This window comes from Rhincodon typus, chromosome 13 (genome assembly GCF_021869965.1).
Source record: "Rhincodon typus isolate 14 chromosome 13, sRhiTyp1.1, whole genome shotgun sequence".
Lineage (NCBI taxonomy): Eukaryota > Metazoa > Chordata > Chondrichthyes > Orectolobiformes > Rhincodontidae > Rhincodon > Rhincodon typus.
The window spans coordinates 31,812,210-31,829,737 of record NC_063344.1 but is presented as its reverse complement, the minus strand read 5'-3'; the positions used below and the strand labels follow the sequence as shown (position 1 = coordinate 31,829,737).

Genomic DNA, 17,528 nt, shown 5'->3' with positions numbered 1-17,528 from the left:
TGCTGCTTGGCCTGCTGTGTTCATCCAGCTCTGCACCTTGTTGTCTCGGATTCTCCAGCATTTGCAGTTCCTACTATCGTGGATACATACTTTAACAGGGAAAGAGGAGAACATTTGGAAGAATGGAAAAGTATCTTTAACAAAGAGCCAGTGGCAGCATGATGGGCTAAATAGGTGCCTTCTTTGCTGCATAATTCTATATTAGGGACAGACACTTTCAAAACTGGAAAATTCCACATTTGTCTAAGGAACTCCCACAACTACACAAATCAAAATGTAAATTAGTCCATTTCAAATTATGAAGCCTTTTCAAATGAATTGGTAGCGTCAGGCTACAGCAGTATCAGAATATCCTCCTCTATATATTCCATTTAAAATTACTGGTAGATTTTGGCATAAAATACAACTGCCTTAAAAGCGAGAGGTGAGTTATTGCACTTTGGTTTATGGAGGGTTTTTTTCGTAATAACTGAATACTGTTTAGGAAAAAGCCTTCATAACACTTAGTGGACCATTTCACAATGACTCTTAAAACTATTATAATAGACCACTTCAAGGTCATACTGAGCCTAGGGTGGGTCATTAACAAAAATGTAAAAGTAGACATCCAAAGCTTCTGCTAAGTGCTGCACGACATATTGCAGTAGGAAGTACTGCAAATTTTGACCTTTAAAATATCATTGTGGATTACACATTACAATAAAGTTAACATTTTGTATTTATGAAACATTGCAATTTTGTGAAGCTTGGTATTTTAATAACATCTACAAGCACATGAGTTGAAGTGCTATTTATGTTGCTCAGTTTGAATTTATTACAGCACAAGTCTATCAAATGGATGATAACTGACTCGTAGCAAAACGGTGAATCTGAGATTTTTTCTGACGCTGCAAAAGCTAAAAAATATGCAATAAAGTTTAAGCTTTAAGAGACCTGGAAACATTGGAAAGAAAGAATTGAAGATAAGGCAGTAAGAAAACTATTCAAGACTTTCAAATAGATGACAATTGGGACGAAGGTTAGATGGGAAACAATGGAATTTAGATGCACATGAAAAGAAAATAATAGGTTTAAAAAAAAAAGGGAAGTTCTATCACTGGTGAGAAAGGACAAAAATCACATGACACCAGCTTGTAGTTCAACAGATTTATTTGAAAACACAAGCTTTCAGAGTCTCACTCCTTCAGGTGTCAGTGAGACAGGTGGCATCAGACACAGATTTAAAAGCAAAAGATCAACGGGTCATAGAATTGACACAAATGTATTGAACAAACCTAAGATGGCTGTTAAATCTTTAATTAGTTAGAAAGGATTAATATGCAAGTTCCAGAATTTCTTTCAAGTCACTGTCCCGAGATAACTAAAGGTTTTTGGTATACCAGAGGTGACTTCTCAGGTCAGGCAATGCATTTAGGTGTGAGACCTTGTATAGAATCTGGCTGTGTATTAACGTGGAGTCAGACTGGCTTTATTTCCAAAGTAGGAATTTATAAAATGCCACATTGACTGTCTATAAATTGTGTGCTTTTTGAACAAAATAGAATGTATCTGCAATTACAAATTGTGCAAATTCACCCCATAGATTTACACGTGTGCGCACATTTAAAAAAATCTAAAACAAAGAAAGCAAAATGCTATTGATGCTGGAAAACTGAAATAAAAACATGAAATGTTGGAAATACTCAACAATAACAATGGCTTATATTTATGTACTGCCTCTGAAGTGAACAGTATTCTAAGCGTTCCATAGGAGCATAAAACAAAGTACGACACTGAGATACAGGAGGAAGTATTAACTCAAATGACCAGAAACCTAGTTAAAGATGCACATTTTAAGAATCATAGAATCTCTATGGTGCAGAAAGAGGCCATTCAGCCCACTGAGTTTGCACCAACCCTCCGAACATATATTGAATAAGGAAGACCAAAATACTAAATGAGTTCTTTCCCTCTGTATTCACTGAAAAACATGACAGCGGGAGCAAAGGGGTATAAAATCAATGAGGCAGAACAACGAACATCATTAAGAATAGGTAAAATAGCAGCACTGAAATAAAATAGAACTTGAAGGTGGTCCAGGCCATTGGGTATGGAGTAAAGACAAGAAATAAAACTGACTCTGACCACAATCAAAGCATCCTTGACTACAGAAGTAATAAAGATGATGACAAGGATCCCAAATGTAGCTGGGCCCTTCGAACCCTGTCCTCACCAATGGAAGAGTCCAAAACATCAGCGCAAAATATAAACTCAAAGCATTCGCAGCAATTTTCAGCTGGAAGTGCGATGAGGTTGATCTATCTTGGCCTCCTCCAGTGATTCCCAGCATTACAGATATCAATTTTCAGCCAATCCACATGAAATCAAACAGCTGGAGACACTTGATATTGCAAAGGCAATGGGCCCTGATAACATTCCAGCTTTTGTCCGGAAGACTGCCGCTCCTTTAGCCAAGCGCTTCTAGTACACAGGCATCCACCCGACAATGTAGAAAATTGTTCAGCTACGTCCTGTACACAAAAACCACAAATCCAACCTGGTCAATTACTGCTCTATCAGTCTATGCTCAAACATCAAAGTGATGGAAGGTGTCAATAACAGTGCTATCAAGCAGCTCATTTGTGTCACCATAGTGTTACCACACCAAAGGTCTGCTCTCTCATCTCAAAAACAGGACTAATGGTGATTAAACCCGAGGGCCAGCATACCTCAGGCAAGAGGAAAGGTTGAGGAGAGTCCTTCATGGTAACCTCAGCTGATAGGAATTGAAACCACACTGTTGGCATCACACTGCTTCACAAACCAACCGTCCAGCCAACCAAGCTAAACTGACCCCAAGCAACACCTGTTCAGCAATAACCTGCTCCGTGATGCCCAATTTGGGGTCTGCCTGGGTCATTCAGCTCCTTACTTCATTACAGTCTTGGTTCAAATATGGACAAAACAGCTCAATACCAGACATGAGGTGAGAGTGACAGCCCTTGACATCAAGGCCACATTCAACCGAGTGTAGCATCAAGGAGTCCTCGGAAAACTGGAATCAATGGGTAGCAGGGACAGACTCTCCAGTGGTTGGAGTTGAGATGGTTGTGTTTATTTGAGGTCGGTCATCTCAGCTCCAGGACATCTCTGCAGGAGTTCCTCAGGGTAGTGTCCTCGGCCCAAACATCTTCAGCAGGTCAAAGGCTTGGAATACTGTAGAGAATAACTTACCACCTGATTCTCCAAATCCTGTCCATTATTTCCCAAGGCACAAGTCAGGAGTATGATGGAATCCTCCCCATATGAGAACACCACCACTTGCAAGTTCCCCTCCAAACCACTCACCATTCCAATCCTTGAAAATTGTAGGTTGAAATCCTACAATTCCCTTCCTAAGGGCACTGTGGGTCAACTTACAGCACATGGACTGCAACAATCCAAGAAGGCAGCTCATCACCACCTTCTCATAGGCAACTAGGGACGGGCCAGCGATGCTCATGTCTTACAAGTGAATAAAAAGAGATCCCAGATGTAACATGCTAGCTTCAGCGAAAAGAAGAAGTGGTAAATTGAATAATTACTGGCCAATCAAATTAGGCTTTAGAGATTGAGTCAAAAATTTTTTTTTTTTTCTAAAGTCAAGTTACTTCAGGATAGTCAGTCTGAATTTGCAAAAGATAAATCATGTTTGATAAATTATAAGTTCTTAAGGAAATGGTGGAACATTGATAAAGGAAGTGAAAAGAACATAGTACATTTTGATTTGCAAAAAGCAGCTTACAAGGTGTCACATAGCATTAAGGAAGTTGACCCAAAGACAGAAAATGGTTATAATGAATGGCTTTTAAACCATATGCAGCAAACTGACGTTTAAAAAATGAACATTGATCTGCTTGATCATAAACTGGTGGTGCTGAAAGGCTTGTCTGTGTTTCATAACTTCTATTCTTATAGTTATCATTGATGTGAAATTGTAGCACCTATCAAAAGCGGGAACTGAGCATTTGCAAAACAAAAATATATAAAATGCAGGGAAATCAATGAAGATCAATTCTAATAGGCACGATGGGTTAAATCATCTCCTCCTGTGCTATAAATTGCTGTCAATAAAGTAAGACAACAGTTTAGACTGAACATTAGAAGTTTACCACAGTAGAATATTGTATCCATTGAAAACAAACAAAAAGTGTACTTACTATATTTGCATCGTGTCAGACAAACAATGAGGAAAATGCATCAACTAAATGGATTAAGCAAGAGTTTAGTCATCTAAGCACTCAAATGTAAATTGAATCATTACAGCCAATACAGGTCAAATGTTTTTGGGAACTTTCGACCAGAATCAATCATGAATAACAGAACATGTTATAGTAAAGAGTGTGAAATATATTAGAAAATGTGCTAGTCAGGAATATATCAACATTATTAAGGCACTTTGTAGAATATGTTAGAATTCAAGTGAAACGTACGAAGAAACTTTCATTGCGGAATGGGGTGATTTTATGGATTACAGTGAGAGAAGTACAATAATTCAGTGATGTAATGGCAATGGAGACATATCAGCATGTGAAGTCATGAAAGGTTAAAATAAAACAAAATAAATTCTACCTAACAGTTAAAAAAAGGAAAAAAAAATTGTGACATGGAAAATGTCACATAAATTGAGTTGAGATTATTCAACATTTTGGTTGGCGTAAACCACAATGTCAAAACAGATTATATAATCTTGTACCATTACCTCCCAAAAATTACTGAGGAACTTTTCTATTCCCAGTATTAAGTTAACAGACAATAGTAGCTGAGATTGTTCGCTTTGGAGTAGACAAGGTGACAGCAGTGATTTAAGAGAGATGTGGAAAGTTGAGGAGATTTGATTGAGTAAATAAGCAGGCAGGAACAGAAGACAGTTTTACACGACTGGACAAAATAAGTTGGAGAGAGGTTGTCCCAGAGAAACGTTTTTAATGCAGCGAGCTACGATGATCTGGAGTGCACTGACAGAAGAAAAATGGTAAAAGGGTATTCGACTTTCAAAAGATAAACATATTTATTAAAGCACAGTGGGCTAAATGGCCTCCAAATGTATGGATCCATGAAACTATGTTGCCTTTACAAGCACAAAAATACAGTAAAAAGATTTAAGAAAAAAAAACTTTTAAAGGCTGTAACAATTTGGGATTCACATGCAGCATTGCAGAAATTCTTACCCAAATTTCCTTTTTGTACATGACCCAGCACATATAGTCCACTCTTCTTTAGGTCATTTGTGAAACTGATCAGTTGAGTACATGTCCTGGGATTGGCAACCATCAGCAGAATTTGTGGGCGCCAGAATTTGACATGATCTTTACGAACATCTAGCATCAGAAGATACTTTCTAACCTGCAAACACAAGCATCGATACAGGATTCTGAAGTAAAAGGAAAGATTAATTTAATTACTGTATACTCGCAGCATACACTAACTTACTGCTTTACTAGCTGTGATGCAAAAAAAAAGCTGTTTAGTGTAAAATATTAAATAAAGGAGTTAGAAATGGTGTATCTACCACAGTGAATCCACTCTGTGTATTTCTCAAATTTCAGGTAAAAATTATAAAATGTACCTATTTATCCATGAAATTAAATTTATAATATTATTACATTCTTATAGTTGTACTGTGCACACGAATCTCATGTTTTAGAGATCCTGAATTCACATGACAGAGTCAAAATTCAGTGAAATCTTCTCTGATGAGCAACATTACTTAGTAGTTGATTGTAACACTGCCAACATAGTTAGCACACAATGGTTTTTTAAATCAATAACATAAAGCCTGTTGAAAGCTGCATCACTACAAATCCTATTCATCTCACAGCTAAAGGATATGTGCCAATAACCTACAATTACGATACTGAAATACACTTCTTTCCTAAAGCGAGCAAGCAAACAGTTATTTGAAAGAAGTCCACAGAGGCTGGTATCCCGTCACCAATTCCTCCTTTATTTATATGTGGAGAGTCCTTGACACTGATCCAGCTCCCTCAGAGCCATCTCTCAGAGTGAACAGGATGTCTGAGACTCCTGTTTATATCTGTCAGTCAGGGCTCCCTGATTGGATCAGATTAATGGCCCCAATCAGGGAGTTCATATTCTATGAAATCCACCTGGCTGATGTTGTTACAATCGCTACAGTACTCAGCTTCAACAATAACAAAGTTTGGTCAAATAATCTTCTCTTCAACAGTAATTACTCTTGCTGTAAAACTAAGTTATTAATATTCACAAGATACTTTTTGTGTAATAAAATGTTACAAACATTTCCAGGATATGTAGTTTTTTTTGTTTAAAAAGTGTATAGCCATAGACCACATAGGCATTCAAACTATGATTGAATGTTAGGTTGGCAGAGGTAGATTATAAAAAGAATGACCTCTGGTGAACTAAATGATCTTGTCAAGAATTTTTCTTCATCCTCCTTGTTAGAGCTGGATTTAAAAACCAAGGGAACACCAAGGTCACTATCAAATTAAAATCACACTGGCATTGTTCTGAGAAACTGTAAAGTAATATGGGTAGCAACGTAAGAGTATACTGTCAAACTTTTATGCCCACAAATTTGGTATGTATATGGAAGTCTTTCTGAACCAATACTGATTGTGTAAGGAGCAAAAATTATAAATGCACAGTGCTGCAAATTTTAAGAGGTTTACAATAGACTATCATGTGTTTTACAGTTAGCTCCATGAATAAAAGATTTGATCACAGCTATTGTTGCTATGGTGATGGCTTGTTAATGAATCAATTAAACAAATAGCAAAATTTTGTAGTTGTGGAAGTCTGAAATATAAGACAAAATCCTGAAAGTACTCAACAGGTACTCCCTTCACATCAGTGAAGGAACAGTTAATGCCTCAGGTCAGTGACCTTCCAACAGGACAATTTAACAGATGTTTCAAACACATAATTAGCACCATCTTGGAACAGTTTCCTGATGTTCTACTGTACCTGGTGAAAGATCAGAGCTTGGCTGATGTAACCCCAGCTGCTTGAAGGTGATACATAGTGAAGGACCAGCAACAGTATCAGCATGAATGCAACACTGCATGATGCATATATTGGGCTAATCAGGAACATCATAATCCCACAGCCAATGATGCCTAACACACAAGTATGCCAGGTGAAGTAGCGAAAGGTTGGCCTAAAAATAGGAGAAATATATTTGAATAGTAATATGCATGCTAAAGATTACCCTTTGTCTTGTGGTTCACAAGTTAAATACATATTGAATAAAGAAATGCATAACGACATTTGGATTAGTGCACAAACATGCTGTTCCTAGAATGTGAGATGTCACATTCTCCATTGTCACCCCCACTATATTACAAACCTTAGATTGACACCATTAGGAAGCAGTATAGAGGTTAACTACTTTATTCTAGGAATGAAGAGCCAATGTTTTTCAGAAATATCATTGCATTGGTTGCAGGCAGGTTACTGTCCTGTAGGGTGCAGTTATTTTTCAATGCTTTGGACTTGATTAAGCACTGAGCAATATGGTCTTTGAAAGCAATTTTAGTTAATATACTTAGGCATCAGCCGTTATTGTAGAATCAAACATGGTCCTTTTAACGAAAAGATGTGGATAGATTTTGGGAAGTGCCTATAGGTTTCACTTCAGAGAGTTGTGATGATATCAGAATCACTAAGGGGTGACTCTACATAATCAAGCAGAAGCACGAGTTCTGCTGGTGTCACATTGTTTAGGCAGGAATCTATGGAGTTAGCAAGCTAAGAGGGACCAGCTGTCAAAACGGGGATTCAATTGACATTTGAAGGAATGCATCAGAAGTACAATGGCCATCACTTTCAAACAAATCAATCATGAATTGGGCACACATTACCCAGCCAGTCTAAGATTGGTCATGTGCTGTCTGTGTTGCCAAGAGTTCAGGATCCCTTTGACCAGGGGTAGTGGCTAAACAGGGTTAGTAAGCAGTGATTCTTAGTGGTTTGGTTCATAGCAGAGAAGGCCGATGACAGGAGGACAACCTTGATCAACAAAAGAGAACAACAGACATGTGTCCTGTCAGTTGGAAAAATAAACTGGTATGCTGAAGTGGATCAACTGAAAAATCACTGCTTCCATCAAGTGTCATTTCTTTTGTACTTCTGATAAAGTTAATAACTTCTGCAAAACTTGTGAAAACATATTTACATCTAGAATGGGCCTTTGACCAAGTCAAAACTGGTAAACTTTTAGGTTGGCTCCCTCAACTCAGTCTCTAATTATGACTGACTTGGGTCTTACAATTTAAAGATACAGTAAAGTCACCATAATCCTAGAGGACCAGAAGGCTATTCTCTCAGAGGGGGACATTGGTGGTGGTTTCACCTGACAGTCACAATGCCTCAGGTGACAGGAAGAGGTTGAGGAGATTCCTTCGTGGTAATGTCAGCCTGTACAGAAATTGAACCCACACTGTTGCTATTACTCTACATCACAAACCAGCTGTTCAGCCAACTGAGCTAACCAACTGAAGTTAGCAAGCACCAAATCTTACAGACCGGGATGTCACTTGCAAATACCACAGGACTGTCTCACTTGACTTGTTATAAAAGCAGTTGCTTTTTCTTTATTCAGCCTTTTGTTTCAAAAGCAAATAAATTTATCCCATATTGTTAGAACAGAATGGTAACGGATTGCCTTGCTATTGCATTTGAAGTCAGTCTAACCCTTTAATTCAAAGTCATTTCATTCGAACTATCTATTAATTTGAATTCCTTTTGGCATAAAAAAGCCTACAGTGCTTTTTGATTTAAATTGCTTAATTCAAATAACTGGATAATTTTAGAATTATCCAGGCATTGAATTAACAAAATTACATACCAGCAGAATCGAGAATGTTAAAACAGAAATAGCTACAGATGTACTTAAGAATCAGAAAGGTTAGAATTATGGCATGTAGTCTCCCTTATGTCTATTGGTAAATCTTGATGACTTTCAACATTTACCATTTTGTTACCTATGTCCTAAGCCAATCTCTTCAGTCACACATTTGAAGCTTCAAGCCAATATCATATAGAGTAACCTAAAGGCACAAATTTACAAAACAAAAATTAAGGTATGAATGAATATGTTCCCAAGATAGGCGCAAGTCAAGTTCACAAGTATACTGCCTGTTACATGTATATTGTGTATTAGAAGTTGTTCATACATCTATCTTTCAGAATGTAATGTGGCAAGGAATTTTTGTGCCAAGTCATATCATTGTACAAAATAAAGTCAATAAAACCCGAACAAGAACAAAATCAGAAGTTGCCGGAAAATCTCAGCAGGTCTGGCAGCATCCGAGAAGGAAAAAAAAAGATCGATTAATGTTTTGGGTCCAGTGACCCTTCCCTCACAGTTCTTTCGGTTTTTATTCAATAAAAACAAAGATGTTGGATGATACAGGGAAAATGCAGCACATCAGTATATGCAAATAACGAGAGCAAAAGTTAAGAGGGTGGTTTTTCATCAACTTGACAGAAATTGCACATTTAGTTTACCTTAGAAAAAAAGTCAACAAAATAACAACTCAATATGCAGAGTCTTGACAAATTGTTACAAAATCTATCCATCACCAAAATCTTACAAATGTATAAGGCCTTCATCATGGAAAGGCTGTTCACAATGTTTCAGGAAAATAGCTGCTATTTATTCATTTAGCAAATAACAATATAAGCAAATTTTCAAAACTGTTAAGTTCCTATTATTGCTCCTTAACTTGAAGCTACTAGAGATTGTGGTCAAAAATTTGGGCAAAGACGTTAGCTTTAATGATGCTCTTAAAAATACTGAAAGGTAGTTGGAGAGGCTTAAAGGAGAGAGATCCAAAGGAGAAGCTAGAGCTGAAACTATTATTGGCAGTAGTACAGCAAAAAAAGCGCAGAAGGAGAGAGGTTGGGACAGTGTGAGGTAGTGAGGAGAAATGGTGTAAGTATACAATAGGCATGAACTACAGGAAAGGAGAGTTTTGGTGAGGAGGAATTGCAGGTCAAAAGTGGTAACAGAAATAGCAAATGAGTTCGAGGATGGATCTAAACACAAAGATAAGAATTATATCTTGAGTTTTCAGAAAATCAGGAGTAAAGATGAGGCAGCTGGGATTATTGATACTAAGGAGGCATCTGGGATGCCAAAATTGTCCAACAAAGGGTAGCCATGTATGGTTCAAAGCAAAATTTTACACCCTTAACAGGCTCAGAGTTGATGGACATGAGTAGGGATCAGTTAGGATAAGATTCCAGCAATGGGAAAGGTGAATGATTACATAGTCAAGTGAAGGAAAATGGGAGAGGGGAGTGGAAATAAGAAAGTAATTAAAAATAATAATGGAAAATAAGAGTAATGGCCCCACATCCAAAGCTACCCAAAGTACTCAATGTTAATGGATGTAGAAAATTTAGGTTACGTACAGGACAGAGGTAAAACATGTAACTGGAAATTTAGGGTCGGTCGATCGCTCCAGAACCAGTGAGAAACTGGCCAAGGGGGAGGCCCGACAGGACTAAGTGCCAATCAGACATGTGACTGGACAGTGTTGGGTCTTTCCCAGGATTCAGAGCTCAGAGAAGAAATCTGGGATTGGCTGTCAGGCCAGTAGCTTACCATTAAAAGATAGCACAATGGGAGTTGGAGCAAATTACTTCAGATGCTGTAATCTGTACCGAAAACAAAAACTGCTGGAAGTCACAGCAGGTCAGGCAGCATCCATGGACTGAGAGCAAGTTAATGTTTTGAGTCTAGATGACTGTTCAGAGGTCTGAAGAAGAGTCATCTAGACTTGAAAAGTTAGCTTGATCTCTCTCCATGGATGCTGCCTGACCTTCCTTAATTTCCAGCACTTTTTGTTTTCAGCACAATGGGAGCAGTGGTTGCTGCCAGTTAGCACCCAGGGAAAAACCTAGGGTTGGACAAGGGATCCCGACCTCAGTTGAATGAGTGTGGAGTGGAATTTGTGAGAAAAGGACTTCAGAAGAAAGGGAAGGGTTGGCTTTTAGCGGTCAGTCTAATGTTACGTCCCTTGACAGGGCAATAATTTTTCGAAGGAGGATTCCTTCCCAGCCCCACTCCAAGAAACCACCAAACTAAATATTCTTAAAGATATATAGTAAAAGAACGTGCTTGGAGGATTTAATCACAGCTATTTTACAGTCAATGCACAGACACACCTCTATATTATTTTAAATGAACTCGTAATGTGCAAGTATTAACCTCAAACAGATACATGTTTTCCAGGTTATTGTTTCAGAGTTCAGATTACATTCCTCTCATCTGCAGATGATATCTGTTAATGAGAACTAAAGCGTGGTGATCTCTAATAGTCATTGCTAGTCTAAATGTTATCAGACATTTCTTTTGTAGGTTAGATCTTACGATAGAGAACCAAGTGCACATAATGGCCCTAGCAGTGTAGCCAGTTTGCAAAGTGGGTGGGATAGTAAGCAAATGCGAACAGGCCTGTACAGGTTGATCAGAGTGCGATCATCAACGACACCACTGCATTTGTCACATACATATGTTTACATCATGCTGGGGCATTATTATATTATTGCTGATTCAGCACATCTTCTAGATTGAAGATAACTAGCAGGAGTCAGCAAGTCCTGATTAAAAAAAAGTCTGGATTGTATCTATAAGCTGAAGAAGTCTGGCCAATTTAATTATAGTTGTTAGTATCAATGCAATAATAAAACCATTACTGAAAAGATATTCCAATGGATTTTGCTTTACAGCACAGTTGTACAAGAACTATGATGTAGCAGTGACACACATTTCATGGAGCTTTTAACTGTAATATTTATACAATGCTTTCAAAAAAAGTCAAAGATAACAGAAACTGGCAAATTAAGCAGTGCAGTTCTGTATTGTCAGCATAAATACAGTATTGTTGAAGCAGTTTTGACAAATAAAGAAAACTAATATTGTCATTGCAATGTCATCTTAATAGCTTATGCTGTAAACCTGAAGTTCATTAAAAACATAACTTGCCACTGATCAGTTTAAAATAAAAATATTTCTTGCAGCTTTCTATCCAGTCAATCCCTACATTCCTCCCACCCCACCCCACTACACAGCACAGCATCAAGAGCAGGCTTGAAATGTAATCTCACTTGATGCCATTATCTTACAATCTACTTGCCATAATCAAAGCATCCAGCCGAGAAAATTGCAGTGAAAATGAAAGCTGAAATATCTCGGAGGTGCTCTTCCACACAAAGTAGCTTTATCATTTATGGTACTTTTATTATAACCTTTATAGTGGCTAGTTCCTTAAAGATGCTTAGTGCATTCGAACTGTAACAACTAACAGTTATTTGCAGATGATGTGTTCCTTGAGGATATTACCCTTACCTGGGTCAAAAACAATTATTTAGAAAGCCACTTAAAGTTGCTAGCTGCTCAGTTCTTATTTTTATAGGCTATGAAAGGTGCTGGGCTAAGGCAAAATAGGGTCACACCATTAAAGTGTGATAATTTTGGTGTCGATGCTACATATGTGTGACAAATAGAAAATTAAATTTACATTTAATTTACGTGTGCATTCAACAGGCATAGCTTTGGTACACTACAGGCATTGATTTATTTCAAAAAAGTTGCATTGACTCTGCTGCATTGTTTTGCATTTACTAGAATATTGGAGAATGCCTTGATTCTTCACCATTTACAGAAATCAAACTACTTGAGACTTAAATATGTTAAGCCAAGTGTTTATTACTTTGTTTACAAAAACACAATCACTCTCCTCTCCCACTATTGTAAGCTTCCAGTTGAAAATGCCAGCTGATTTGGAATAATTTTGTTTCACGCTTATCATACAAAGCTACGATCTTAATCTAATAATCAGTCAAAAAGATGTTCTGTGCCATAATATCTGCTACAAGTGAGCTTATGAAACAATGCTACATTACACTAATATGTTATCTCTCTAGCTTGAATGTATGGATTGTGTACAGAAGGGACAGCATAGTTTATCATTTGCTTTTCACAGCAGCAGTAAGCTTTTCCAGCTCCTGCTCACACTACTTTCACGAGGAACAGAGGAACAATTTATTTCAGGACCTGCAAAATTCTAATATGCAGTTCACCTCCACTGCTCGAATAGCTGACTAAGTGACACTCAAGCACATGCACTGATTTTGTGCACATTCTGCTCATCTAACACTCAAGATGGGCAAAATAATCAGATGGCACAATTTTAAAGAATTGCAAAATCTAACTGTTCTAGGCTTATACATCCAAAGGTTCCAAAATGAATCAAGTATGACTTGCACAAGTTCTATTGCTTGTAATAGAAGTTACACAAGCAGCATATTCAATGCTGTTGAAGCAGCTTGCTCAGTGGGTTTTTAAAATCACATCTGGAGTGACCTGCTTCTGCTGAAGATGGGAACATAGGAAATAGAAGCAGAAGTAGGTCATCTGCCCCCTCGAGTCTGGCAAACCACTCAACTATATGATGACTGATTTTCTACCTCAATGCTAATTTCCTGTACTATCCTCAGATCCCTTCATATCTTTCATATCTATAAACTTAAAGTGGCTCTGTTACTTTTGATTAACTATTTTTTTCTGTGGAAAACAGTACGTTGCTTGACCACTGCTATTTCTGTATCATAATTATCAACACATCGTTTCACACAGGATTGACAGCATAGAAATGGACCATCAGCCGAACAGCTCTATTTCAGCGTATGCTTGATGCAAGACGTCCCTCCCCCTTCTTCATTTAAAGCCATTAACGTACTTTTAAATTCCTTTCACGCTCATGTGCTAATCTAATTTCCCTAAAATGTATCCATAACTAGTCACCTCCTTGTGATTAATCATTTCACATTGTAGCCACTCTCTGGATGGAGAGATTGCTGCTGAATTTTCTGTTGGCCATTTGTAATAATTCCATCAGGTTCAAGCCTAATGGAGAAGTATTTTCTCTATTGCTGTTCTATAAAAACTCTTCTGTAATCTTAAACATCTTTATCTAGTTACCCAACATGTAAACTATTAACACAGTAAAATGTTCCGAGTCTCTTTTGCTCTGAACAGAATAACTTCAGCTTGTTCAATCCTTCCTGCTGGGTCTAGCGCCTCTGTTCCTGTATCATACTTGTACTTTATCCTTCACATCTCCACTTGGACCTTTAATTCTCCTTCATAATATGGATTCCTAAACTATGCATAACACTCTAAGCATGGTTTCCAGGGATTTGTACAACTTTAACATAAAACCATGGTTTGGTTTCTTTTAATGAAATAGCCATATTAATCTGTACTTCTACTTTTTGTGATCAGTTTATTGGTACTACCAGATCCCCCTGCTCATTGACCCCATTCAGATACTTAAATTCTAATTATTGTGTAGTCTCCTTAAGCTTCCTACTAAAATGTGTTACCTCACACTCATCCATGTTGACATTTATTTGCTAATTTCTCACCCATTCTGCAAATGCTGTAATGTCTTCTGTTATTTAATTGCAAACTGTCAACATTTAACCAGATCTTCTAATTTAGTGCCATCTGCAAAACTTGCAACTGTTCTTCTGAGCCCAGAATTCAAGTCATTTTTGTAAATGATGAACATCAGAGGCCTTAGCATGGGGATGCTTGTCAAACTCCATCACTGATATTTTAATACTATGACAGATGGTCAAAGTTTAGATTTAATGTTGGTCTTAAAGAATAGGCAGACAAGCTTAGATGTTGAACAAATGCAGTATGACAATTTAAAGAGAGTGCAGCAATTGATGGAGGTGGTGATGATCAGAGCTGTTTGTGAAGGAACTGATGTTGTTTTCTGTATGTCGTGGAGCAACAAAGACAGACAGACTGACGCGAATGACTGTCTTGTGGGGAGTTTGTGCATTCTCCGAGTGTCTGTGTGGGTTTCCTGCAGGTGCTCTGGTTTCTTCCCACAGTCCAAAAATGTGTAGGTTATATGGACTGGCCATGCTAAATTGCCCAAAATATCCAGGAATGTGTAGGTTAATAGGATTAGCCATGGGAAATGCAGAGTTACAAGGATAGGGTAGGGGAGTGGGTCCAGGTGAAATGCTCTTTGGAGGGTAAGTATAGACTCGATGGGCCGAATGGCCTGTTTCCACTCTGTAGGGATTCTATGTTTCTACCCTATGAGATCACCAAGGCTATGGGCCCCTACAACATTCTAGCAATAGCACTGAAAATTTGTGCTTCAGAACTTGCTTCATCCCTAACCATTCTGTTCTAGTACAGCTACAGTACTGACATCTACCTGTAAATATGAAAAATTGTCCAGGTATGTGCTGCACACAAAAAGCAGGACAAATCCAACCCAACCAATTACTGAGCCATCAGCCTACTACTGATCACCAGCAAAGTAAGTAACGGAAGGGGTCATCAATAGCGCTCTCAAGCAGCACTTGCTTAACAATACCCACTTATTTATGCTCAGTTTGGGTTCTGCCAAGGCCACTCAGCTCCAGACCTCATTACAGCACTGGTTCAAACATGGACAAGAGCTGAATTCTAGAACTGAGGTAAGAGTGACTTCCCATTGATATTAAGGTCACTTATGACCTTAGTGTGGCATTAGGGAGCCTTCGCAAAGCTGGAAACAATGGCTATCAGTCTGCTGGTTGGAGTCATACCTAGCACATAGGAAGATGGTTGTGGTTGTTGGAGGTCAGTCATCTCAGCTTCAGGACAGCTCTGCAGGAGTTCATCAGGGTAGTGTCCCAGGCCCAACCATCTTCAGCTGCTTCATCAATGACGTTCCCTCCATCATCAGGTCAGAAGTGGGGATGCTCACCGATGATTGAATAATACTCAGCACCATTCAAAACTTCTCAGATACTGAAGCAGTCCATGTTTAAATACAACAAGATGGAGACAATACCTAGGTTTGGGCTGACAAGTGGAAAGGAACATTCATTCCACACAAATACCACACTTTGACCAAACAGAAAAAGAATATCTAACCATTGCCCCTTGACATTCAATTGCATTACCATCACCGAACACCCCACTATCAAACCCCCTGGACTACCATTGATCTGAAACTCAACTGGACTAGCCACATAAATACTACAATCACAACAGCAGTTCAGAGACTAGGAATCCTGCAGCAAAACTCACCTCCTGACTTACTGAAACCTGTCCACTATCCACAGGGCACAAGTTAAAAGCGTGATAGAATGCTCCTCACTTGCCTGGATGGGTGTAGATCCAACAACAGTCAAGAAGCTGGATACTAAACTTTCCACCACTGGACAAAGTAGCCCACTTGATTCACACTTCATCCACAAACATTTACTCCCCCTGCCACCAACCCTCAGTAGCAGCAGTGTGTACCACCTACAAAATATGCTGCACAAATGCATCAAAGTCAAGTTTGGAAAGTTAGGACGTCAGTTCTGTGCCAGAAGAAAGAAGTCTGACTGCTCTGGGAAGCAGGCAATTTGCACGATAGGCTAGAAATGCAACTAGAGCAATGGTGACATCTTTCTCAACCCCATATAAGATAATGTTGATCAGAGGTACAATTAAAATGGTGCCTAATAATTTGAGGAAGTGTCAAGATTGCTTCCTGTTGGAAATGGTCATTCTGTAGCACTGTAGGGCACATGTATTATTTGCTACCTATCAATCTAGAATTATATGTTGCCCAGATCTTACTGCAACTAGGCCACAAATTTCAGTTTTCATTATCTGAGAATGTTTAAATATTGTTGAGCACTGTGCAATAATTAATGACTCAACAGAAATTATTGGAAAATCTCCGCAGGTCTAGCAGTACGTGTGGAGAGAAATCAGAGTTAATGATTCAGGTCCAATGACCCTTCTTCAGAACTGTTCTGAAGAAGGGTCACTGGACCCAAAATGTTAACTGATTTCCCTTCACAGATGTTGCCAGACCCTGTTGAGACTGTCTAGTAATTTACGTTTTTGTTTCTGATTTCCAGCATCCGCAGTTCTTTTGGTTTTTTATTTTGCAATAATTAAAGCCCTGAGTATTGGCAAGCAATTTCATAATACTGTTGGCAATCCCTTCAATCATGGTGCTGTTGATTGAGAGTATATCAATAGGATTGGCCCGAGTTGAATTTGTCCGATTTTTAGTGGACACGATAAAAACAATTTACAAGATCATCTGATAGACGCCAGTGTGGCAGCTCTACTGGACCAGCATGGAGGAGGATCCAAAAAACACCACAGTCAGGATATTCTTGGGCGACATAGTTACTTTGTGTCTCTCTGGTACATTCAGCTTTCACTTCATTTAACAGAGTGCAAATTATGTATTAATTGTCTTTAATTGTATGCAGATGGTGGGTATTCACTGATGATTCACTTGAACTATGAATAGATACAGGCAAACTGGTAGCTGAATAAGGAAGCATATGCTTGTCTTCTCCACTCCCTCTGCAACCCCATTCCTAATTTTAAGGACTCTATCCTATTCTCCCAGTTTTTCCATTTCTGTTGCTTCTGTTCCAACAATGTCGCCTTCCACAGGGATGCCTCGGAAACATCAACCTTTTTC

At 38.4% G+C, this 17,528-nt stretch overlaps 1 protein-coding gene across 4 annotated transcripts in view; it reads right to left on the bottom strand.

Moving 5' to 3' along the window:
* zgc:153039 (uncharacterized protein LOC767698 homolog) overlaps nucleotides 1-17,528 on the bottom strand; it is a 133,612-nt gene that overhangs the window by 34,122 nt on the left and 81,962 nt on the right. For all 4 annotated transcript variants that reach the window (XM_048604440.1, XM_048604438.1, XM_048604439.1 and 1 more), the window contains exons 10-11: nucleotides 6,970-7,162; nucleotides 5,190-5,364 (exon numbers count right to left, since the gene is read on the bottom strand). In XM_048604440.1, coding sequence (XP_048460397.1) covers nucleotides 5,190-5,364; nucleotides 6,970-7,162 — 368 coding nt within the window. The remainder of the gene's footprint in view (nucleotides 1-5,189; nucleotides 5,365-6,969; nucleotides 7,163-17,528) is intronic.